At 47.8% G+C, this 24,912-nt stretch overlaps 4 protein-coding genes across 4 annotated transcripts; 3 read left to right on the top strand and 1 right to left on the bottom strand.

Moving 5' to 3' along the window:
- Positions 1 to 329: 329 nt before the first annotated feature.
- F5147DRAFT_747170 (uncharacterized protein) lies at positions 330 to 4,735 on the top strand (the record flags this gene model as incomplete). The annotated part of the gene is made up of 10 exons (XM_041439917.1): positions 330 to 758; positions 1,655 to 2,092; positions 2,151 to 2,352; positions 2,413 to 2,641; positions 2,708 to 2,840; positions 2,895 to 3,070; positions 3,140 to 3,236; positions 3,307 to 3,763; positions 3,824 to 4,024; positions 4,080 to 4,735. The coding sequence occupies 10 exons, from the start codon at positions 330 to 332 to the stop codon at positions 4,733 to 4,735; spliced, it is 3,018 nt and encodes a 1,005-aa protein (XP_041289404.1).
- A 5,634-nt stretch (positions 4,736 to 10,369) lies between these two features.
- On the top strand, positions 10,370 to 12,560 carry F5147DRAFT_839246 (cytochrome P450; the record flags this gene model as incomplete). The annotated part of the gene is made up of 12 exons (XM_041444201.1): positions 10,370 to 10,574; positions 10,627 to 10,756; positions 10,806 to 10,994; positions 11,044 to 11,195; positions 11,252 to 11,367; positions 11,432 to 11,561; positions 11,616 to 11,629; positions 11,678 to 11,867; positions 11,918 to 11,971; positions 12,022 to 12,231; positions 12,292 to 12,424; positions 12,479 to 12,560. 12 exons carry the CDS (start codon positions 10,370 to 10,372, stop codon positions 12,558 to 12,560), a joined length of 1,605 nt encoding a protein of 534 aa, XP_041289403.1.
- Positions 12,561 to 18,285: 5,725 nt separating this feature from the next.
- Positions 18,286 to 19,551, bottom strand: F5147DRAFT_813275 (uncharacterized protein; the record flags this gene model as incomplete). The annotated part of the gene is made up of 7 exons (XM_041443489.1): positions 18,286 to 18,347; positions 18,461 to 18,656; positions 18,712 to 18,762; positions 18,811 to 19,017; positions 19,090 to 19,152; positions 19,217 to 19,393; positions 19,442 to 19,551. Coding segments are annotated over 7 exons (866 nt in total), but the record flags the coding sequence as incomplete, so codon positions are not given.
- A 595-nt stretch (positions 19,552 to 20,146) lies between these two features.
- Positions 20,147 to 22,240, top strand: F5147DRAFT_777043 (cytochrome P450; the record flags this gene model as incomplete). Its single annotated transcript, XM_041441930.1, has 12 exons — positions 20,147 to 20,351; positions 20,405 to 20,534; positions 20,584 to 20,772; positions 20,822 to 20,973; positions 21,029 to 21,144; positions 21,209 to 21,338; positions 21,395 to 21,408; positions 21,457 to 21,646; positions 21,697 to 21,750; positions 21,801 to 21,825; positions 21,874 to 22,010; positions 22,071 to 22,240. 12 exons carry the CDS (start codon positions 20,147 to 20,149, stop codon positions 22,238 to 22,240), a joined length of 1,512 nt encoding a protein of 503 aa, XP_041289401.1.
- Between the last annotated feature and the right edge of the window lie 2,672 nt (positions 22,241 to 24,912).

The raw sequence follows: 24,912 nt of genomic DNA, 5'->3' as shown, positions 1-24,912 counted from the left end.
ATGCATGTTTGTTGTACCATTGCCTCATGTTACTTTTGGAAGGTTCTCACTGCTCCCAACAACGCATACACCTCGCGCTTCAAGTGGCGCCTTCACAGGCTCTTATGCTAAGGTAAGTTTGCATATAAATATCATGCCGCATGCACCTCTGAAGCTCAGACTTGTAGGCTCTCATTACCCCGCCAGTTCTACACCATCACACTATACCATCCAGTACCAACCTCCATATTCGCAAAATGCGCACCCTTAGCCATCGTCAGCCTACACTACCATGCTTAGCAGTAGGCTGCACCCGCCATTTCCATAATAGGTCCGGGCGCACTTCCCACATGCGATCACAGCATGAATCACAGACTTTCCGACTGCCACACCATTCATCCTCCAGTTCCAGTAGTTCTCCCCCACCTGCTAGTTGCAAGCGCAATTCATCATCGGCGTCTCAGTCTGGCCCTGAACGTCCCTTATTTGACTCAACATATCATTCGCGCAGCCGGAGCAGATCAGAGGGAGCTTCTGACAGTCGCACTCAGGCTAGTGGCGGTCGTGATTTTGATATGGTGTTCAATCCACCTGACTTGGAGGATGTCATTGAGGATGGTCATGGCAGCCATCATGATTTTGAGTATGATGCACCACACGATACCTTTGAGGATCGGCATTCTGCTGAGCCGCCGGCAGACTCTACAGGTGGCTTGGATGTAGATCAGCCTCCTGGTAGTAGTGCTAGTTCTGACAGCCAAGCTTGGAGTCGACCTCAGGTAACTAGGTCATATCATCCCATCATTAACGGTACATGACTTCTCTTGATGCTCATACAATTTATGCTCAATTCTCCTCTACAAAGGGAGAATCTGCGATGGTCAAGGGAATCCCATACCCCCAGATGCTCCACCACCTCCACGCCCATCAGATCGTGGATCTGACGACTGGACGCTGTTACGCTGACTGTAGGTCGGCGTGTGCGAACTAGGATAGGTCTTCTCAGCGACGACTCGAGTGATTCTACTGAAGCTGAGCGTGGTCTAGCCTTGACGGAACGTCAAGGATTCCTCCGGCGATCTCGGTAAGACGGCGCTCGTCGAGATGCAGGGCTAGCGGATACGTGCTAAGTCGTATGGGGGCGACTTAGAAGTGCGGTCTCACACAAGGAAGCTGGTAAGCTTAGATGAGCAAGTTCTGGGGATGAACCTAGTAGATTAAAGTAAAGTCTAAGTACAATAATCTGTGTCTACTTATAGGGAAGTACTACAAGTATTCTAGCTCAGTCTGTAATCAATAGTATATCGTAAATCTATGATAGCAAGACATGAGGGTCAGATAAGATACATGAGGCTTAACCTCTGATCAAGCATGCTGCGCCAAGGGCAGCTGCGCATAGGTACAGGAAGCGCCAAGCGCGCTCCGGATCTTCATGAAGCGACATGCAGTATGCATGCGCTGATCTAGGGTGACCATGAGGCGTACAGCCTCCATGGATCAGGTACAAGGCCGTCTAGGCCAGGGGCGGGGTCATAGCGCCAGGCGGGGTCATAGCGGTCCAGACCGCTGTCTTTCTAGGCGCAGGCGGCGCACCGCCGCGCGGGGAGTCTAGCAGAGCGGGGGCAGGCGTAGGGAGAGCTGGGGCTCTAGTAGGTGTTACAGATCCCTGTAACAGACGCCATACAACGATCGTGTCGAGTTTGAAGTTGCTGATTTCCTGTACCGTCGCAACCAAATGTCTGCAGGCGATATTGATTTTGTATTCAATCTGTGGGCAGCTTCATTAGCAGCTCACGGTGATACCCCGCCATTCACAAACCACACTGACATGTACGACACCATCGATTCAACTCCTCTCGGTGATGTTCCCTGGCAAAGCTTCAGCTCGCAGTACAACGGAATTTTACCTGACGACCCGGATGACATTCCATCATGGATGAAGTCTGAGTATGACGTATGGTTCCGAGACCCTCGGCTCCTGGTTCACAACATCATATCAAACCCGGATTTCAAGGATGAATTCGACTATGCACCACTACAGGAGTATAGCGTTAGTGATGGAGCGCATCAATTTCAGGACTTTATGTCTGGCGACTGGTGTTGGAAACAGGCCGTAAGTGTTGCTCACTTACTCCTTCGCGTTGTTGTCTCACTTCTATTATTCACTGCAGGACTTAATTGCGCAAGATCCGGATACAATAGGATCGATGTTCGTCCCTATTATCCTTGGAAGTGACAAGACAACAGTCTCTGTCGCCACTGGCCATAACCAATATTGGCCGGTCTATATGTCCATTGGCAACATCCGCAACAATGTGCGGCGTGCACACCGCAATGGTGTCGTACTACTTGGCTTCTTAGCCATTCCAAAAGGTACATACTCTCTACTAATTGTGTGCGCTACTGTTACTAATGTGGTACTGATTTACTTAGCTGATAATGAAGACACCAAGGACGCACACTTCCGAAAGTTCCGCCGCCAGCTTCTACACTCGTCACTTGCAAAAATGCTTGAAACCCTCAAACCTGGCATGACCAAACCGGAGGTTGTCCGTTGCCCTGATGGCCACTTTCGACGAGCTGTGTATGGTCTTGGACCATACATAGCTGACTATCCCGAGCAAGCACTGCTTGCATGTATTGTACAAAATTGGTGTCCAAAGTACGTTTTTGTCTTATTCTTCGTGTCCCTATGCTAAGTAGGACTATGGTGCTCTTACACCGGCAGATGCACCGCACCAGCAGATGGTCTCGATGAAGGCACATATGGCCGACGTTCCCGCAATCACACCGAAGTTTTGGTTGAGGAATTTGAACTAGGTGTTCTGTGGGATGAATATGGCCTTGTTGGAGACATTGTGGTGTGTACAATACTTCATCTACTCGTCTCTTTTGAACTTACACTATTGATACAGCCATTCACTAATTACTTTCCACGCGCCGACATACACGAGCTTCTCTCCCCAGATATCTTACACCAGCTCATCAAGGGAGCGTTCAAGGACCACCTAGTTAGTTGGGTGCACGACTACATCGAAGCTCAATATACAGAAGCCAACGCGAACAAGATACTGGACGACATTGACCGTCGGTAAGTTTATCTTCAAATTCACTTCAAGCTGCTGCTGCTGCTGAATAGTAGTATGTGTCACACAACTAGCATCGCTCTAGCTCCAGCGTTTGCAGGCCTTCGACGATTTCCAGAGGGTAGAGGATTCAAACAGTGGACTGGTGACGACTCAAAAGCTCTCATGAAGGTCTGTACCGATATTCTTATATTTTACATAGCAACAGTACTAATATTTTTAATGCGCATTTACTGCCCAGGTCTATATACCTGCTATCGAAGGTCATGTACCCAAAGAGATGGTACAGGCTTTGCGAGCGTTACTCAACTTCATCTACATCGCTCGCCGCATCATCAGCTCTAACAGCCTTGATGCAATGGACGATGCCTTGAAGCGTTTCCACAGGTACCGCGAGATATTCCGAACATCCGGTGTTCGACCCAGAGGATTTAATCTCCCTCGACAACATTCACTCATCCATTACCATAAGCTCATTCGAGCGTTCGGCGCACCAAATGGGCTTTGTTCGTCTATAACAGAGTCCAAACACATTAAAGCCGTCAAGGAGCCATGGCGCCGGTCGAGTCGTTTCGAGGCTCTCAGTCAAATGTTACTTACCAATCAGCGTCTCGACAAGCTAGCCGCTTCACGCGTTGATTTTGTTGACCACGGGATGCTACGAGGGACATGTTTGTCATACATCCTCAACAAACTTGGTATGTGATTTTCATGATGCTGGGCTCGCCAACACTAATCACCACCTTTACAATTCACAGGGATACTAAATGCTCCATTGGAAGCACACATCGAACAAGATGTCCCAGACCAGGATGAGCCTTTTGGACGCTACCATCATGCAACTAATGATGGCGAAGGTAGTGCAGACGAGGGTGAGGGTAACACCAATGCTGAGCCTGATGCTGATGCTGTTGATGGGCCAATGGTCCTTGCCCATGTTGACCTGGCGAAGACAGCTGGTAAGTAGTTTTGTGTATACTTGCATGCTTCCGCTCACCATACACCTTACTACAGCCAGACGGATCTACCCAGAGCTCATTGCAGATCAGATAGGTCAACCCAACTTCACAACTTTGATTCAGCATTTTCTGCGTGACCAATGCCATGCTGACTCTGACTCATCTAGCTCTGACTCCTCCCGGTCTGCACTTCCTGAGATCTATGAAAAGATCACACTGTACACTTCAGCCGTGGCCACCTTCTTTGCTCCTAGTGATTTATCGGGGATTGGCGGTATGCGCTACGAGTGTATTCGCGCTGTAGATACGTGGAGAAATGGCCCTGGGCGCTATGATTGTGTCTTTGTTAGCACTGATTCGTCTGCCGATGGCATGCGCGGCCTCGACATTGCTCGAGTGAGACTATTTTTTTCTTTGAAGCATGATGGTATCACGTACCCTTGTGCACTTGTACAGTGGTTCAAACGTGTGGCTGACTCCCCAGATGAAATTACGGGAATGTGGGTTGTAGAGCCAGAGCTTCTTGAAGATGGAGCATGCTGTGTGTCTGTCATCCACCTTGATAGTATATTTCGTGCGGCCCACCTTATACCAGTATTTGGGGGCGACTTTGTGCCAACCAATCTCACTTACTTGCAGACACTCAACGCTTTTTGCACTTATTATGTCAACAATTTCATTGATCATCATGCATATGAGATCGCATTTTGACTTATCGTAGTACTTATTATTGTTTAGCTGAAATCAACTTATGTTTTCTGCTTAGTAATGATACTCTGAGTGAGTCTACTACTTAGTAGATCTCAAATTTCACTTATTATCACCTGCCTACTTAAAATTCTGAATAACACTTGATTCGCAGATTTCTTTCTTGTATTTCCTTTGTGAAGAATTCTCTAAGTAGAAATTAAGTAGAAATGATCTTCTTACATGACTTGGTGCACTTAGTATTGTTTCAAGTAAACATAAGTAAGATAAGTTGGCTAAGAATTTTTATGATTTTCCTGATGCAGCCATCAATGCTGTCGTCGCTGTCGACCTTGCTGGTGTTATCCGATCCCCAATCGCCCTTTATTTGTCACTTTGTCTGTTCTCAGGGAACCATTTAGAAGATGGCACATGCTGCTAGAGGTTGAGCCGAAGGAAATCGCGGTCAAACACAATCCAGACGAGCAAAGGGGAAAGCTCCTGCAAGTACAGTTGCACCAGCAGATGAAGATGATGGCCCACAACCTGAGATTAGTCCTACTCCCAACACCACGAAGAAGCTGGCTATCTATTGGGAGGGGGCTTACAGTGCTCGCACCTCGCGGCTCATCGCCTGGTGCAAAACTAATGATGATGCACGCATAAAACTCTTCTTCGATTCTGTGAAGGATGCCAAAGACCAGGGGAGGAAGAAGAAGCAGAGTGTTATGACACATGGTCGTGTGCGACTAGGATAATCTAACAGCGACAACCACGACAGTGGTACCGAGTGCTGAGAGTCGTCGGCCTTTACAGACAAGCAAAGGTTGCGTACTCGAACGTAGCTCGTGGTGGTTAACGAGGGGTTACGCTGAGATGATAGCGGTTTACAGACAGTGAGAGGCGTCACTGAAGGTACGAGTCGATGTCGAGCAGGTAGCTTTAGCGGGACAAGGAGTTCAAGGGTAAACCTAGTAAGATTAAAGTAAGGAACGTCTACTGTTAATCTTCGACCTTATATAAGGCTACTCTTCGTATCTAAGCTCAGCCTAAAGCTGGGTTCTAATCTGCTTATCTACATGAGTCAGAGATAGCATCCATGAGGCGGGCTTCTATCGTAGATAGGATCCATGAGGCATCCTTCTATCAGTACATGAGGCAGCACGAGGCTTGCCTTCTATCTTGATAACATAAATAGGTCTTCTAGACCTATGTCGTCATGTGTCGTCACGTGCGGTCCAGACCGCTTATCTAAGCCGGCAGTTGCCGCTTATCGTCATCTATTGTCATAGAGCTGGTGAGACTCCGGTATTGTCTATAGCTGTACGGTGGCAGAGGGCTGTTCTGCTGGCAGGGGACTCATGCCATGTTACTGTAACACAGAGCAGTACTCCAAAGGAAACATACTACTCGCAGCTCGCAAATGCTATATTTTCAAATGACGAGGATCCTGAAGTACGGCGCCTCTTCCAGACAAAGCCTGTCCAGACTCAGTTTGGAACGTGAGTACCTCCAAAATCTTCTTGTGTCTGTTGCGAATTACAAATTTATACTGTTTTGTTACTGATCAGATGCTTCAGGCTCAAAAGAAAATACAATGAATTCAACAAGTCCCTCAAGCAGACAGGTGCTGGATTGACATATGATGAGCTACAGAAGAACCCGCAGACCAAGACACTCATCGGTAGGTTGTTCTCGTGCGCGTCTCTCAATTGTACTTTTATTTATTTATCTCTTGCAGATTCGCAACTGAACAAGTTCCCATGGTGGCCGGACCTTCATGGTTGGTGGAGGACAAATCCTGCCTACAACACTATATTCTCAACCACTGACCCTGGGCAAAACCATGAATCCGCCGCGCTACAACACTTCCGTATGCCTGACCGTGAGGACGCACAACTCCCTGCCGATGAAAATGAACCAAAAGAGGATGCTGATATCGAAGACGGGGAAATTATCGACACGGGTGATGTTGACACAAATGTCGACGCCTGTTGAGAAGATATCATCCCCGTTGACACCACCAATGCAAATGCTGCAGGACAAGTAGATGACGATATCGAGATGGAACAGTCAGATTGGTTCTTCCACGTGCAACAAGCACCAGCTCTTCATCATCAACCCCCGGTTTTTTTCGTGGATCTACCTCTACAGGCTCATACACTTCCTTGCCGCGTCTTCGCCCACCCATCACTCCAATCTCAACACGTTATTCCGACCAAGATGCCATATCACTCAATTCGCCGGAGCTTCCACATGATGACCAATCCGACAGCCAATATTCTTTTTTTTCAAGCTTCAAGCAACCAACTTCCAACCACAACACCACGCCACATGACTCTGACTCTGATATCAGTGCCAGCAATGCAATGAATCGTTTGCGGGTTGACTCACGTAAAGCAAGTCCTTGTCGAGGACGTCCAGGATCACAAATCATGAAGCTATCTGGAGGAACTACTCGTAGCGCATCGCCTCAATCACCTCAAGCTACCTTGTCCCATCCTCCATCACGCAAACGCGCCAACAATGATCAAGCTTCGACTACTGCTGCTGCCAAGCAGCTCTCTGAAACAGTGCAGGTGCTGATCCAGCAAGTTGGCGAAAAGCGTGATGGTCGTGTCAAGCACGATCGTTATAAGCGGATGAAGCTTGAGAGTGATATGTGGGCTAGAGAACTCAAAGTGTGCAATGCTCATGACGAGCGAGAACACGCTATGCATCTTGCTGAGCAAGACCACTTACACAAATGTGAGCTCATGGGTCACCAACTGGAGCATGCAAGGCTTGAGCTTGAGCTCACCCGTGCACGTCGAGAAGAGGAGGAGGCAAGGATTCGGCGTATTGCAATGGAGCGGGGCTTGCCAGACCAAGATTGAGTATCGTGTTGTCATCTTCGTGCGTTGCTTGTTGCATGTCCTCTCGGTTTGTTACTTCACACGTTATCATTGTCGCGTTTTTGTTGATAATTAGATGTTGTTCGAGTACTGCCAGTGTTTTAATACACAAATTTCGCCGCTACGTCTACTGGAGCATGAGAAGTAAATGTGCCATTAAAGCATTGCGAAAATCTTGTCCCGCTGTCCCAATATAAGTCTCATCACCCTGCCCCGCCTCATCCTCGTCCTCGTCCACGTTCAGATCCATCCTCTGCCCAGTCAGCTCCTCGTAGAAATCGTTACCAGTACTTGCAATGCCGAGAGTCTCCTCGATCTCAATAATCAAGTTGTGCAAAATCAGACAGCAGCGGATCCACATATTGGAGTAATCCAGTTCTTTCTTGCCTTGGATCGGAAACCGAAGCTCTCGTAGGCTCTGGAATCAGCCTTTGATTGAACCGAAAAAGTGTTCAGACCGAACGCGGACCTACAAATATGTAAGTGATGTTTCAAACTTGAGCAGAATGATATTCCGAAGCCATTCATCTGCAGGAGAGCGACATTCCAAAGCCATTCATCTGCAGGAGGACGATATTCCAAAGCCATTCATCCGCAGGAGAACGACATTCCGAAGCCATTCATCCGCAAGAGGGGGTACTCACCTTAGAAAGGTGATAGTTGAACATTTTTTGATCCCTCGTCAACGCCCCCCCAGGGGGTCGTTTGAATGGTGTGATGCACCATACTTGCGAAGCATACGCAGAGTCAGCCCACAGCCACTGGTTCGCACCAAAAAAATCATCTGGGTTTTGTGCGACCCTCGTTCGTCCAAAAACGTTCGAGTTGTGAAGGCTACCAGGTACGCCAATCACATAGTCAACAATCCGGAGATTGTGCGGGAGAATAACGACCTTTAGAAGGTGTAAGCTCATCTGATGAAATGAAAAAAATTAACGTACCTGAGCGGTAAGAGAGTAGTTCGAATTTTTGTCAAAAAACCCTTCCCCGTGCCACCCAGGCTTCTGAAATAAGTTGAAAGGAGTGCCATCGACGCAGAGGAAGCCACCACGCCATTCTCGGCATGTCCTCCCCTCAACCCACTGTTGTGCCCTTTTCTGTTCCTCCTGATCTTCTTGGTCGAGTGGATCAAAATGGATCGCATCGTCATGGTGCTTCAAAATTGCAATCATCACTCGTTTGAAACAGTTGTACACGGTTCCAACGGACACTCCTGCCCATTCAGCCAGATCCTGCGTCGTGGCAGCATTTCCATAGTGGCCTATGCCGTTGAGAAAAATCGCAAGTTGAATAGGAATAGGAAGCTGTGGGTTGTTCGAATTGTTGTAGAAGATTGCGTGTGGCTGGATATGTTCAATGAGTTTGTTGAAAACAGCAGGGGACACACGAAGCTTTCGCAAAAATTTATCAGGGGCATGCATACCCCATTCTGGCAGCAGGTGCAGTTGTGGGGCGCGGCTAAGTTTGGGTCTCGCATTAAGAATACGGCTGGTCTCTACTTCGTCAGCCAAAGCACGAACAGCATCTATAAACTCCGTAAAGGCTCGACCGGCCATCTGTGGCCCATCTGACGAGAGCTGGGAGGAGTAGGCACTTGTGATTGTGACACCCGACATCAGGGAGTCCAAAGATGCATCCGACAACATCGAACAAACTGACATACTGATGGATCCACCACTGTCATTTGAGGAGGCGCTGTAACTGTCATCTTCAGAATCTGGTTCTTCCAAAAGCTCATCAAGTGCGTATTGCACAAGCTCGATGTAGCGAGCTAATATAAGGTCATTGTGTGTATTTTTGAGGGCCTGTAGTTGTTGTTTTCGAAGCGATATGCGAGGCATAGCAGTGGGCTGATCTTATCAGCATAGTATGACAGTGATGTGTAAGCAAAACGGAGTTATAATTCGGAGTTTCAATAGTGTTTTGCAACTTTCCAGACCTTGTCTTTTCTTTATCTTTTTTAACTTTGAATACCACTATTGGTCACGATAAACCAAAGTTGAGTACCATGGAGCTAATCAAGCTCTGTGAACAACTCAAGGCAGCATGCATTGCACGAGTTAATGCGGACTCTTCCTTTGATATTATTCACAATTTCCGTAGGCTCAGAGGGGTTTTGCGACGCGAAGAAATTCAGAATGCCAAGCAGGCTACTCTAGACACGTTCTGGAACATGAAGTAGACTAGATACTGACGACTCGTTGAATACATGTGATGATGCTGTGACCGTGGGAACCATTCCATCTCAATTCCATCTTGTATATTTTTCATAGTGTATAGAGAAAGGGTGGCTCCCGTCGCTATACGTTATGAGCAAGTCTACTGTAGTAGTAATAGATTCGCTCCAAGTTGATGCATGATGTTTTCGCCCGCAGCCTGAGGAGCCCATTAATGCAGCACCCATACGCACATACACCTCCCATATATGCAGTTCAGCGGGTCATGACGACGGCACACGTTTCTCGCTTGCCCAACTCGACAATATTATACTATTGATTGGTTGTCCATTCTAGGCACCTCCGCCCTTATCTCCCTTCCCTCCAGGTTCCTCACTGCCCACAGACCACAACAAGTGCACTCTATCCGGTTCAGCACCAAGCCTACGTGCACCGGGGCACGCGCTTAGTTATCCTCCCCGCCAGTCGTGCCCAACCACAGCGAAGCATAATAACATAATATGCTCCCGGTGCGGTAGTAAGTGGCTTTTGGTGCAGTTACAACATAATGTCTGTCACACCTTGAATATACACACACTGCTCTAACAATGTTTCCTTCAGTTGATGCTCGCCTTGCTGTCATTGCCGTCTTACCTGCTTCCCTTGTTTTTATCACCTCCCTCAAGCGATTCATTAGGAACAGACAAAACAAACTTCCCCCTGGCCCAGTGCCGCTCCCACTGTTAGGAAATGTCTTATCGATCGACACCAAGGAGCCTTGGTTAACTTATACCAAATGGGCTGCTGCTTATGGTACGTGATCACATAGACCACGGTGCATATGTTGTGCAAATCATCACATCAGGAGACTTGTTTTTCGTGCGACTTCTAGGCCAGGAAGTCGTGGTGATCAATTCTCAGCACGTTGCGAAAGCCTTACTGGACAAGCGTTCTCGCATTTACTCCGATAGACCATACATAGCCACACTTGAGCCGTGCGTTCTTCTGACATTCTTCCATTTAATCATTATGAAGTACAGACAGGTTTGGTTGGTCGGTCATCTTTGGATTCACAGGCTATGGTGACGAATGGCGTCTTTGCCGACGACTCTTCCACCAAACTTTCCATACCAACTCTGCAGTTAAGTTTCGTCCAATGCAGATCAAGCGGGCCCATGAGATGATCGTCAATCTAATCGATGACCCTGAACATTATCATTCTCACTTCGTAACGTCAGTCGATGTGTTTGTAAACATCGAATGATTGTTAACTTGCTCATAGATTCTCGTCATCAGTTGCGATGTCGGCGATATACGGCTACCAAACCAGTCCTCGTGATGATCCTCTGGTCCGAATCGTAGAAAATGCACTGGCTATTGGAAATCTGGTGGTAATCCCAGAGAGAGCAATCTTACTCAAAACCTTTCCCTTTTGTGAGCTCATCTCTTTTTCTCATGAACATAGTTGACATTTTTGTACTCTGATGCAGTACTGAAGTTACCTGACTGGTGTTGGGGATCCTCGATCAAACGCGAGGCCCAAGCCTCGACCAATCTCATGACTGAAATGACGGAGGTGCCATTTCGATATACGCAGCAGCATATGGTAGGCATCTTTCGTTTTAATCAATATTAGTTTTGTCCCAGCTATTACTTACATGATCGTCAAGGCAGAAGACTTGGCCCTTGGTCAGTTTTCGATGGTGGCAGAAAATCTTCAACGAATGGAGAAGCAGGATCACACATCTAGACCATTGTTTGAGAGTGCCTTAAAGAAAGCAGCTACTTCTGCCATTGTAGGTTCGTCATCTTTTTTACGAAGGTTATACTGCTATTTGATGCATATCTACGCAGGTTCATACGAGACGGTTAGCGGATGTCAGAACCATATCGTCCACTGCTGAATGTCTTCGCAGGGTGCTTCGGTCTTGATGGCTTTTGCTCTCGCCATGGTGTCTTACCCAGATGTTCAAAAACGCGCACAAGCGGAGATCGACTCAGTGGTTGGGCGGGACCGCTTGCCTACATTTGAAGACAGAGCGTCACTACCATATATCGAGTCAGTTCTGCGGGAAACTTTGCGATGGCAGCCTGTCGCACCCATTGGTAATATTCCTTGCTGAGGGATCAAGCCTGCACTGAAGATGATATCATAGCGCTACATGCCACCTCGGGTGATGATATATATGACGGTTACTTCATTCCAAAAGGTTTGCCATTTTTGTCTAATGAGCAGATCATCGGTAACATCATACATCAGGAGCGAATGTGATATGCAACATATGGTCAGATACATTCTGTCTAGGTTTCGAGATGCTGACGTTATATTGCAGGGGAATTACACGGGATGAAAAGCGGTACCCCAATGCATCTGTGTTTATGCCAGAGAGGTTCATGGACGCCGATGGTGCGCTGACGGACGACGACCCAGCTGAATATTGTTTTGGCTTAGGCCGACGTAGATGTCCAGGTAGGTTGCGTTATTTCATTGCCGTATCGCATATGATGAGCCAATACATTCTTTGATCAGGCCGGTATGCTGCTGATGCCTCAGCGTGGTCTGCCATCGTTACTATGTTGGCCACGGTGGAGTTTTCTTTTGCCAAAAATGACCAGGGCAAAGTGATCGAATTCACCCCCGAATTCACGACGGGACTATTTCAGTACTTGCTTTCTTGTGTTATTTCATCCGGTTGCTAATATCTTCACCAATCTAGTTCCGTTACGGTCTTTCCCTGCAGTATTTCGCCACGTTCTCATGTTCATTCAGGACTCGTGGGTGCTGCTTTACGAATGTGAGAGTAATATGTATGTGACAGTGAAAGACTTGTCATCATCCTCCTCTATGTTCTAGCTTGGGCCACTGCCAATCAGTCTCCTAGGTGTTCTTTTCATGCCGCAGTACTCTCAGTGTACCTATATTTGATGCGTCCTTTTTCCAGTTCGAGTTGTGTCGACACATACCTTGTTTGAGTATTTTCGATATTTACTTTCATTAGCAAACTACTAAGAGCCTAGGGTACAGAAAGCTTGTACAGACTTACGGCCATGATCAACTTTCTGCAGTGAATGTTTGAACATCGAGACGCGTCAGTCACATGATGTAAACAGCGTGAGTCTAATAATAGACTTGCTCTCAATGTTAAAGTTTGACGTCTACTTACCTAAGGCTAGGCCCCTACCTGTGGCAGGAGCTCATTTCATTTCACTTCCTGTTTTATCTGCAGGCGGGGTCCTTAGTTTCATTTCGTGGCTCTATACCCGTCCTAACATATGATGTCACAGGAACGAACCTAAACCATTCCTCTCCAACACCAACTTCTACACATGATCTCCCTTTCGCCTCACTTCCTCTAGTCACGATCGCTTATGTGCGCTGCCCGCAGTGACTAGTATTCGTGGAACGTTGTGGTCTATGCTAGTGGACATGTTTCGAGTTTGCATTGAGTTCTAACTTGCACACTTTATCCTGCAGGAAGTAAACTAGGAAGTAATTCTAGTAACAACGGGAGGAGATGTAGTGAATGAAATGTTCATGTGCCCCTAAACTGTTTGGCGAGAGTGAGACCAATGACTGTAACAGAACGGAATGAGGTGCGAGAAGGCAAATAGGTATTGTATGAAACCTGTGGAATACGCATAAATCTCCAGTTGATTAACATAAGTGCATGCCCAAAATTTGACTGACGAATACAACCGGCTACTGTCCCCGACACTTGTGCCATGACATGCCGTGTGCGGTACTACTCAAGTCCAGCTGCAGGGCATTGTTGGGTATTACTGTTACGCACTCAAATAGATCTGTTAGGCGGAGCCCTAAGAGGGGCGTCGTCCGCTAACGTTCATGACGTAACCGGAAGGGTCCGGTATAGCAAGTGAGACTGGCGATGACGAGTCGGCAGCGATCACAGTACGTGCGTGTCACGTGACTTCGTAGACGGATGTCTGTGAAGTCGCTCAAGGTAAGGACAGTCTTGTCCTGTACGATGAGGTCGATCGAAGTAGACTTAGTCGCGATGAGCGACTAAGAAAAGATACTAGAGACTGAAGCTGAGGGGGCTTCAGAGAGAAGTATGTTCCAGGGAAGATTGAGTAGATTCAAGTTAGGGAATCTAGTACAGGGTGACTGACTACTTATACTAAGTGGAGAGGGTTAAGGGCAAGGCTACCGCACAGTAGGTAAGGGTAAAGGGGAAACGAGAATGGTATAGGTGCGTTGGCAACAGAGCCGGATTAGTGATGGGTGGTCGAATGTGGAATGAGACCGAGAAACGTTGGAACGGACCAACAGTAAGAATACAACGTGCGGGAATCCACAGTCAGAAGAAACAGAAAGAGGAAAGCCACATTGGTGGCACGAGTCAGACTGAGTCATAGGTGCGGGACCACATTGGTGGTCGAATCAGAGGAGGAACGTGCGTGCACGTGCATAGAGGCGGGCAATGCGAGGGACGGGAACGGTCCCGAGGATCCGGTCAACGGAAAGGCGGTAAAGGAGGATGAGCTGGTAGATGGTGAGGGCGAGGATGAAGGGAAAATGATAGGGGGGCCACGTGACCGATGTTACTTGTAACAATTACCAGTGTGGTGCCTGGGGCATACATCGCAGACGAGTATAAAGTGAGTGGGATCCAGAGGAGAAGTCGTCCTTTGGGACCTACAATCCATCCCTCCCCATTTGGGCCTAATGAGCCTAGGGTTTTAGAATCTTGGAGAAAGGAGGTTGGGGTTGGGGCGTCAGATTCAGAATCTTGAAGAAAGGAGGAGGTGGAATGAAGGGCATGAGTCAGGTTGGATGAGAAACATATTGTAGGTACTTCAAATGGTTGGTGCTGCTTTAGAAATTCCAAATTCCACACCCGGATGGTCTTGTCGGATGACCCAGACACGATGCATTTACCATCAGGCGAGATTGTGACAGACAGAATGCTTCCGGTGTGCCCTCGAAAAATGACTGCCTTGCCAGTCTTCAAATCCCACACCTGGATGGTTTAGTCATCCGACCCAGACACGATGCGATTGCCATCCAAGGAAATCGCGACAGTGTTAATGCGCTCAGTGTGGCCTTGGAGAGTGGCGCCCACCTGTTCGTCAGTCCTCATATCCCACACATGAATAGTCTTGTCTCGTGAGCCAGATACAAGGTGACATACATCCGGCAAGATTGCAACAGAGAGGACCCAGCCAGTGTGGCCTCGGAGATGGACACGTGATACCGTGCCAGTCCCCATATCCCTCACTTGAATTGTGCTGTCATCCGAACCAGACACTATGCGGTTTCTGTCCGATGAAATTGCAACAGACCGAACATAGTCAGAGTGCCCACCAAGAGAATATACATTGCCGGTCTCCATATGCCACGCCCGGACTGTCCTGTCGTCTGAACCAGATATGATATGATTTCTGTCGGGCAAAATTGCGACAGACCGCACATAGTCAGTATGGCCTCAGAAAACACCCGATGCTTTCCCAGTTTCTGCATTCCACATGCATATACTCTCGTCAGCTGAACCTGACACAATGCCCTTCCCGTCCGGTGAGATTGCGACTGACAGAACAGAATTGATGTGCCCTTGGAGAGGGGCAACCAATGCCTTTCTGGTCTCTATATTCCACACTTGAATTGTGGTGTCATCTGAGCCAGACACGATGGAACATCCATCGGGTGAGATTGCAACAGAATTGATAGAGGCAGTGTGACATTTGAGGGTGGTACCCGATGCCTTGCTCGTAATGGTGTCGGCATCCCACACCCGAATTGTTTTGTCGTATGAACCAGAAACTATGCAGCTCCCATCTGGTGAGATTGCAACAGACCCAACCCAGCCAGTATGGCCTTGGAGAGGGGATCCTATTGCTTCCCCATTCTTCGCATCCCACACTTGAATTGTCTGGTCATCTGAACCAGATAGAATGCAGCTTCCATCCAACAAGATTGCGAGTGACAGAACAGCATCAGTGTGACCTTTGAGGGGGGCACCAAATGCCTCACCAGTCTCCATATCCCACACCCGAATTGTCTTGTCGGATGACCCAGACACAATGTGTTTTCCATCAGGCTAGATTACGACAGAGAAGACAGTGCCAACATGGCCTTGGAGAGAGGTACCCAATGCCTTACCGGTCTCCATATCCCACACCCGGATCATCCTGTCTTCTGAACCAGACATGATACGTTTCCCATTCGGTGAGATTGTGACAGAGTAAACCTTGTTTGTGTGGCCTTGGAGTGGGGCACCAAATGCCTCGGCAGTTTCCATGTCCCACACCCAAATTGTCTTGTCAGCCGATCCAGACACAATGCAGTTTCCATCTGGTGAGATTGCAATAGACAAAACTGAGTTAGTGTGGCCTATGAGAGGAGATCCTGATGCCTCGCCAGTCTTTGCATCCCACACCCGGACTGTTTCATCCTCTGAACCTGAAACAATGTGATGTCCATCCGGCGAGAATGCAATAGACAAAATAGAGCCAGTGTGGCCTCGAAGAGGGGCAGAAAGTGCCTCGCCAGTATCCATATCCCACACCTGAATCGTTCTATCTTCTAAACCGCATGCAATGTGTTTTCCATTTGGCGACAATGCAACTGAGTAAACAACATCATTCGCACGGAGTATCTTCTCCATCTGAGGCCAATTTTCGACATGGCCAGCAACAATGTGGGGGGTGCAAGAAAACTTTGAGGCGAACTTGCAGAACATTCTGGACTGCGTTGGGGCGAACGGCAGAGCGGACAAGTATAAATGGGGAGTGCTGCGTAGAATGGTGATTGCGAAAATTCGGACAAAACACAGTGTATCCCTGGTAGCGTGACCAACATGCGTGAATTCAGCATGAGCCTGCAATCACCCCACTACTCGTAAGAATTCATTGGGAAAAGAATGAGCTTGAGCTACGCACCGAAAACCAATCTGCAACAGACGAGAGGGTCACTGCCGAGCTACCAAGGCCCTTCATCAGGGTCAGCGCTTCCAACCACCAAAGAAGGCGCTCTCCATCGAAGAAAGCTTCAACTTCCTTGGCGAGCGACAACTCAAAGGACACGGAGCCAACATGCATGCCCCAGAATCGACATGAGTATGATAATTCAGTTGAAATAGAATCCTTCACTCGTTTCTCCAATTCAGGGACAGATGAGTTAGGGAAGTAAGAACTCTCTAAGGAGCATATGTTGAAGCGAAGTCCACCCTCCATGACTCGAAGTGAAGCAAAGGCGAGATCATTGTGTACTGATGAGGCATCAATGAAAAAGTCATGGCTCCGCGATTTGTCTGTGAGAAAGTCATAGAAGGATGCGTGGAGGGGACGTATGGGAGTATGGCAGTCCGAAATACCGGTCAAAAGGGACCCCAGTGGCCCAAGGACCTGGCCCACTTCGTAATCGCAAGTCCCTTCGAGAAAATGGAGCCGCATGGCCATCAACGCAGGCATGGGCAGGGGTTCCAACGAGGCAAGGATTTGTCCCATCACTGAGCAAAACACCGGGATAGCTTCCCTGCGCTCGTCCTCCGGCATGATTTCTCCCAAGATGCGTGCATACATAATATCCAACAGACGTGTTCCTCTTTCAGATGTTCCTGCAATCACAGCTTTGTAACGGCCCACTGGACCCACGCCCACTTTGTTCGTACCCTTGATGTATTCACAGGCGAGACGGGCCCATTCAAACAGGCCATCTGATTTCAGAGCGAGCGCCTTAAAGCGTACATCGCTGAACACGTGACGCAGGTCTTCCAGCTTGTGGGAGATATAAAGCTGAATGTCGAGTTCTGTAGACGAAGACGAGACATCATCCAAGGAAATGTGGCGAACATGTGGTGCAGTATGCAGAGTGTTGTGAATGTCTTCAAGTGGACGGGAAATGAGGAGAATGCGGAAGTTGACTGGAAGTTCAACTAGTTGTGAGGTTGAATTGTTCAGTTTTCCAGCGAGTAGACTTCCCGAGAATCAGTTTCACCGCTCTCATCCAACGCATCGATGACAATGAGCACGGGTGCAACGATGGCTTTTGAGGCTATGCTCGTTGGCCCGATGATGAGTTCCTGCCACTGTTTTGTGATATCTGGAGTGCGCTTGAGTCCGTCGTGGTCACGAACTGCTTGCGCCAAGGCTCGTCGCACGATAGGTTTGCAGTCCGCTAATTCTCTTGCGATAGTCGTGAATATTTTGTCTTGACGGCGATCCGCTTGCCGAGTGCGATCGAAGCAGAAACATGAGCCAAGACCACCGTTTTTGATATACCAGTTGGCTATTGTATGGGCAACGGCCGATTTACCCTTGCCTGCTGTGCCAGACAACCATAAGATGCGTGGAGCGCCCTCCTCGGTGCTGCTGATCCAATTCTGAATATCCTTCAAAAGGTCTCGCCGAGTATTTGGCAAACAGCATTTGGACGTATTCAATCCGGCACCTGTTGCGTACTCCATGCCTACAAGGTCCAGGCTCTCAGCTATGCCAGAGGTCGTGGAATGTCAGATAAGGCTCAACAAAATTTAAGAGCATCTCTTACCCATATGGTGAACAATCACAACGGTGTCACGAGCCACTCGGTCTCGGAATTGTTGCATGAGACCGTCGAGAACATTGCTGTAGCTCTTAATCGTTGTATCTGTTTCGTCGAAAATGTGCTTGCCAAGCCTTGTCCCTATACAAACAGGCACCATTGAGTCCCAGAAGGCGAAGCAGTGGGATCAACTCACAGGCACTCTTCGTCTCGGAGTAATGGCTGATGAAATCAGCACACTCCAGAGTCTGCTGCGCTATCTTCCCATATATCGCTAGCATTGATTGAATCTTGGCCAATTCCTCCTCTTCCGTGATGAAAACATAGACTTCAGATATTTTTGAGAGTAAACTGGAAACAGCGACATCACGGTTTGCCTGATCAAGAATCATCTGTCATGTAAAATCTCGTCGCCCTGCGATGGTGATGATTGAGAAAGATGCCTACCTTGGACGCGCAAGTGAAGATACTCAATGCCGCCTTCGCGTAGGGATGGACCTGTGTGTGAATGTTAGTCGCGTATAACAAAGAGATACATGACTGTACATTTGCGATCTCGTTGACAATGAAATTGAATGCCTTCAAAGGTCGAAGCAACGCGGAGAACGTGTCAATTGCATCAGAAACAGACGGTAAGTTGTTGATTGCGGAAGAAGTATCTTGGACTATTGTTGGGACCTGGCCAATGCCTGCGACACCTTCAGTAGCTTCGGCGATCCTTTTGTTAACAAACTTCGGGTCGAGATCTTCGGCCTGGTTATAAACGCTAGCATATCATCAAAAGAGACGGATCACAATATTGCGAACTACATTGATCGAATTTACTTCTGCAATCCACGAATTGAAAGATTGTTCAGGATTCGGTTCGAGTGTGGGAGCGGTGATGTCCTGCAGAAGTGATGAGTAGCAATCATGGTAGACAGAGCATACTCAGAGATGAGATCGTGGATACCTTGTTTGACTGAATGAATTGAATGTCTTGTGGGCTGGAACTTGCAGTCGTGGTTTCAGGGTTGAGAGACTGTCGAGCGCTTCGAGCGAAGCACTTGGTCACCTTGTCGAGTAACTTGGGAACCGACCCTAAAAATCGTCCACGAGACCCATTCCTGGAATCCGGGAGAGAGGATAGCTGTGATCATTACAAATAATGCATAGTTCGAAAGACAGAGGTCCATACATCTTGGCTGGCTGCCCTCCTGCCTCTCTCCTGTACCAAAGGACGGTCTGGATGACTTGGCTTCAACCATCCCCAACTGGTCTTACGATGAAAACTGTTTTCATCCATCGAGAAAGTGTGAGGGACAGATGCGTGTGCGTGTTAAAAGATTCCTTGGTAAAAAAGGAGCGAGGGTGGGTGGAGCCAAAGATAGACATGCACTGAGCCACTGCATGTCTGCCGCAATGAGGATTATTATTTGCATAAATCAATGATGGACATATGTTTGGAAGCGTCCGTTACGGTCGGTCATGCGGGAACGTTACATAATGATCGATTCAGGCTGGAGAAGACTTGTACCGGAAACTCTCCGGTTCCGGCATTTTGCTGATGTAAGGGATTTTGGTTTATGTGCAAATTGGAGCTGCATAGCCGATCGAGATGATGACACGCCTAAGTCGCCCAAACCCGACAATATATTGATTAGCTGTCCATTCGAATTTCTAAGCACCCCGCCCTCATCTCCCTTCCCGCCAGGTTCCTCACTGTCCACAGACCTCCACACATCGCCGACCGTGACGAGCGCCTGCTATCTGGGATCAGCGCCAAGCCTACGACAGCGAGGCATGGATAAGTATCTCAATAAGCTCTCCGCGCGGTTTTCCGTGCAGTTAAAAACTCAATGCCAGTCTGTCGCGTCTTGTATACCTACACACTGCTCTAACCATGTTTCCTTTAGTTAATCCTCGCCTTGCTATCCTCGCCGTCTTACCTGCTTTCTTTTTTCTTATCACATCCCTCAAGCGGTTCATTAGGAACAGACAAAACAAGCTTCCCCCTGGCCCAGTGCCGCTCCCACTGTTAGGAAATGTCTTATCGATCGACACCAAGGAGCCTTGGTTGACTTATACCAAATGGGCTGCTGCTTATGGTACGTGATCACATAGTACCACGGTGCATATGTTGTGCAGATCATCATATCAGGAGACTTGTTTTTCGTGCGACTTCTAGGCCAGAAAGTTGTGGTGATCAATTCTGAGCACGTTGCGAAAGCCTTGCTGGACAAACGTTCTCGCATTTACTCCGATAGACCATACATAGCCACACTTGAGCCGTGCGTTCTTCTGACATTCTTCCATTTAATCATTATGAAGTACAGACAGGTTTGGTTGGTCGGTCGTCTTTGGATTCACAGGCTATGGCGACGAATGGCGTCTTTGCCGACGACTCTTCCACCAAACTTTCCATGCTAACTCTGCACTCAAGTTTCGTCCAATGCAGATCAAGCGGGCCCATGAGATGATCGTTAATCTAATCGATGACTCTGAACATTATCATTCCCACTTCGCGACGTCAGTCGACGTGTTTGTAAACATCGAATGACTGTTAACCTGTTCATAGATTCTCGTCATCAGTTGCGATGTCGGCGATATACGGCTACCAAACCAGTCCTCGTGATGATCCTCTGGTCCGAATCGTAGAAAATTCACCGGCTATTGGCAGTCAGGTGGCAACCCCAGAGAGAGCAATCTTACTTAAAACCTTCCCCTTCTGTGAGCTCATCTCTTTTTCTCATGAACATAGTTGACATTCTGTACTCTGATGCAGTACTGAAGTTACCTGACTGGTGTTGGGGATCCTCGATCAAACGCGAGGCCCAAGCCTCGACCAATCTCATGACTGAAATGACAGAGGTGCCGTTTCGATATACGCAGCAGCATATGGTAGCCATCTTTCGTTTTAAAAAATATCAGTGTTGTCTCAGCTATTACTTACATGATCGTCAAGGCAGAAGACTTGGCCCTTGGCCAGCTTTCGATGGTGGCAGAAAATCTTCAACGAATGGAGAAGCAGGATCAGACATCTAGACCATTGTTTGAGAGTGCCTTGAAGAAAGCAGCTACTTCTGCTATTGCAGGTTCGTCATCTGTTTACAAGGGACAGTATACTGCTCTTTGATGCATATCTACGCAGGTTCATGCGAGACGGTTAGCGGATGTCCGAACCATATTGTCAACCGCTGAATGTCTTCGCAGAGTACTTCGTTCTTGATGGCTTTTGCTCTCGCCATGGTGTCTTACCCAGATGTTCAAAAACGCGCACAAGCGGAGATTGACTCAGTGGTTGGGCGGGATCGCTTGCCTATATTTGAAGACAGAGCGTCACTACCATATATCGAATCAGTTCTGCGGGAGACTTTGCGATGGCAGCCTGTCTCACCCTTTGGTAATCTTCCTCGCTGAGGAATCAAGCCTGCACTGAAGATGATATTATAGTGCCACGTGCTACTTTGAGTGATGATATATATGACGGTTACTTTATTCCAAAAGGTCTGCCATTTTCGTCTAATGAGCAGATCATCGGTAACATCATACATCAGGAGCGACTGTCATATGCAACATATGGTCAGATACATTCTGTCAAGGTTTCGAGATGCTGACGTTATATTGCAGGGGAATTACACGGGATGAAAAGCGGTACCCCAATGCATCTGTGTTTATGCCAGAGAGGTTCATGAACGCCGATGGTGCGCTGACGGACGACGACCCAGCTGAATATTGTTTTGGCTTAGGCCGACGTAGATGTCCAGGTAGGTTGCGTTATTTCATTGCCGTATTGCATATGATGAGCCAATACATTCTTTGATCAGGCCGGTATGCTGCTGATGCCTCAGCGTGGTCTGCTATCGTTACTATGTTGGCCACGGTGGAGTTTTCTTTTGCCAAAAATGACCAGGGCAAAGTGATTGAATTCACCCCCGAATTCACGACGGGACTATTTCAGTACCTGTTTTCTTGTGTTATTTCATCCCGTTACTAATACCGATTTAGTTGCGTTACGGTCTTTCCCTGCAGTATTTCGCCACGTTCTCATGTTCATTCAGGACTCGTGGGTGCTGCTTTACGAACGGGAGAGTAATATGTATGTGACAGTGAAAGACTTGTCATCGTCCTTTTGTATGTTCTGACTTGGGCCAACTGCCAATCAGTCTCCTAGGCGTTCTTTTCGTGCCGCAGTACTCTCAGTGCATCTATATTTGATGCGTCCTTTTTCCAGTTCGAGTTGTGTTGGCACATAGTACCTTGTTCCAGTAGTTTCGATGTTTGCCTTGTCTATTGTTAGTTTCATATTTCCCAACTCATTTGATGATTCAAATTGATTGCGGGGGTGAATTCGAAGCGAATGCGTTCTGTTGTGAATGGCGTAAACCTCAATCCGTTACATCTTGGAATTTGTGCCAAACGTTCTCTGTAGTCGGCGTAGACCCCGCTATAAATAGTATTAGGTATGTCTTCCCCTTCTATGATCATGTGACAATTTGAAATAGCCCAGCGTGAATCTAATAATAAACTCACTCTCGATCACGCCGTATACCTCAGGCTAGTACCCGCAGCAGCTCGTTTCACTTTCTCTCCTCCGCAGGCGGCATTAATCTCTGTTCAGTCACTGCAGAAAAAAATAACCAACTCGTCTGACTTTCCACATATAACCCGACGTAGATTATGTCCCTCACAAATTCTTTATGGTCCTTGAGAGCCAGTTCGACATATGGCATTTCCTTTCGTGCGGGTTGACAGTGAGCTTCTTGGAATGCTTTATCTTCTTAAGTCATTACCGCCATTGAAACTTGCTCTGCTAGGTCGGCTCGCCCTCAGTTAGCAGGAGCATTGAGAGGAGAGACACTCATTAACTCAAATGCGCTGTGGTGAACAGTGATCAAGTATCTCTATCAGCCTGCGATTGTCTGCCTCGTTGTAGACTCGATATGCGGGTCTCCTTGCTCACCGCCTCAGTTCACTGGCATGATTAGCTCAGGCTAGTTTGCTTACTCTATCCTCCGAGGAAGCGAGGTTTTCTGCGTCTCTGATACTTTCGTGAATTTGACTCGAGTTTGTTTTCCTCCCCATTGCGAGTCCTTAACAGGGAAAATATCGGAATCGCGGTGTGTTTTACTTTCGGCGATCAAACCTAAGCGCTGTTATATCAGACTGTCACGATCAGTGTCAGTTCTTCACTGTTCTTGAGTGCAATCCTTCTAGACGCCTTATCGGCCATCTCCTGATCGACACCATGGACTAGTTTCTTGTCAACGAGGTAGCCTGGTGTGCATCTGGAACGACTCGACTCATCTTGACGTTTGTGTCTTCATGCACTTTCCTCAATCACTTGACGTCTACACATAGTCTGAGCGGGGACTACTAAATGCTTCATTTTCTCCGCTTTTGAATCTTTAACTGCAGAGGTCTCCACACGCGTAGCAAAGAAATCAAATGCTCAGTACTCAGTCATGGTCTTGTGGATCGAATGGAGTGCACCTCATCCGAGACCAACCGTATCGAAAACTCTGTGCTCGTTAGATGAGTCAGTGTGAGTCTGGGCCCCATGACCACCAGAACGGGTACTACTTATTTCACCTTCGAAGTTCGATCCGCGTTCCGTTCGATGCTCAGGCTTATAATACCTCCGGCGCACGTCTACGCTCGTTCTGTGACAGCAAGTTATGGGAAGTTATATATTATACCCCGTCGATAATGTAGGCAATCTGTGTCAAGCAACATTATACATGCCATTCATATCTCACTCGAAGATCGAAAACCAATAAACCGAACAAGCTGGGGTGTCGTGACATCATGATATTGCTCGCTGACATCCTATCAAGGCAATTCCCTGTTACAAAGTACATAAAGAGCAGACACCGAGAGTTGGTCGCATTACAAGACACTCGAGGACGTAGAAAAATTAGCTGCGCTATACAGAATACAGATTATCGACGGATTACACATATTTTACGGGCTCAATCGGGGAGTCCATTTGTCCGAGGAAAGATCAAAGTGGAGTACAATCCAGAAGCTTATACCATCGGTCACCTTCAGCTGATCCACTCCTGACGGTGAAACGCATTTTCGGGGAAACGACTGCAGGACCTTCGACTCTGCATACGTGTCATGCACTTGCCCGAGGTTGCCGATAACGGGTTGTAGGCGAGCTACAAGTCGATTGAGAGCATCTTTATCCGCTTCCAAGTCGGTAGCGGGCAGTCCAGACAGAAGTTTACACTTTGCAGCCCCTCAGAGCCTGACAGAATGTGCAAAATGAAATAAGAAACTTACAGATTCGTTGCAGGGAGAAACCGTAATTGTGTTTTTTTCATCATCTTCCAATTCGAAAAGCAGGTTGTAAAACCATTTGCAATGAGTGTCGAGCATGTCATCGCAGTCGATACAGCGTTTCCAGGTCCGCCGTATCCTATAGAACACGTTAGCGTCGCCTAGGGAAAGAATCGGCTTAAGCTGACTTGGTGTTGCACTTCATGCACCGCAGGTACGTGGCTTGATCCAGATCGAAGGGATAAAAATCGGCTACCCGCGCAACGACTGTGAATGTGTTAAGACAGACGCTGCTGGCGATAACTTGTTTCAGAGTGAGATCCTGGAATGTCTCGGGAGTACGAGGGCGTGATGTTGTGACGGAATTGGTCGCCACCCCAAAAA

Source organism: Suillus discolor, assembly GCF_016758755.1.
Source record: "Suillus discolor strain FC423 chromosome Unknown F5147scaffold_55, whole genome shotgun sequence".
In the NCBI taxonomy this organism is placed as follows: domain Eukaryota; kingdom Fungi; phylum Basidiomycota; class Agaricomycetes; order Boletales; family Suillaceae; genus Suillus; species Suillus discolor.
The sequence above is the reverse complement of the archived record's forward strand: the minus strand, read 5'-3'. Positions and strand labels throughout refer to the sequence as shown.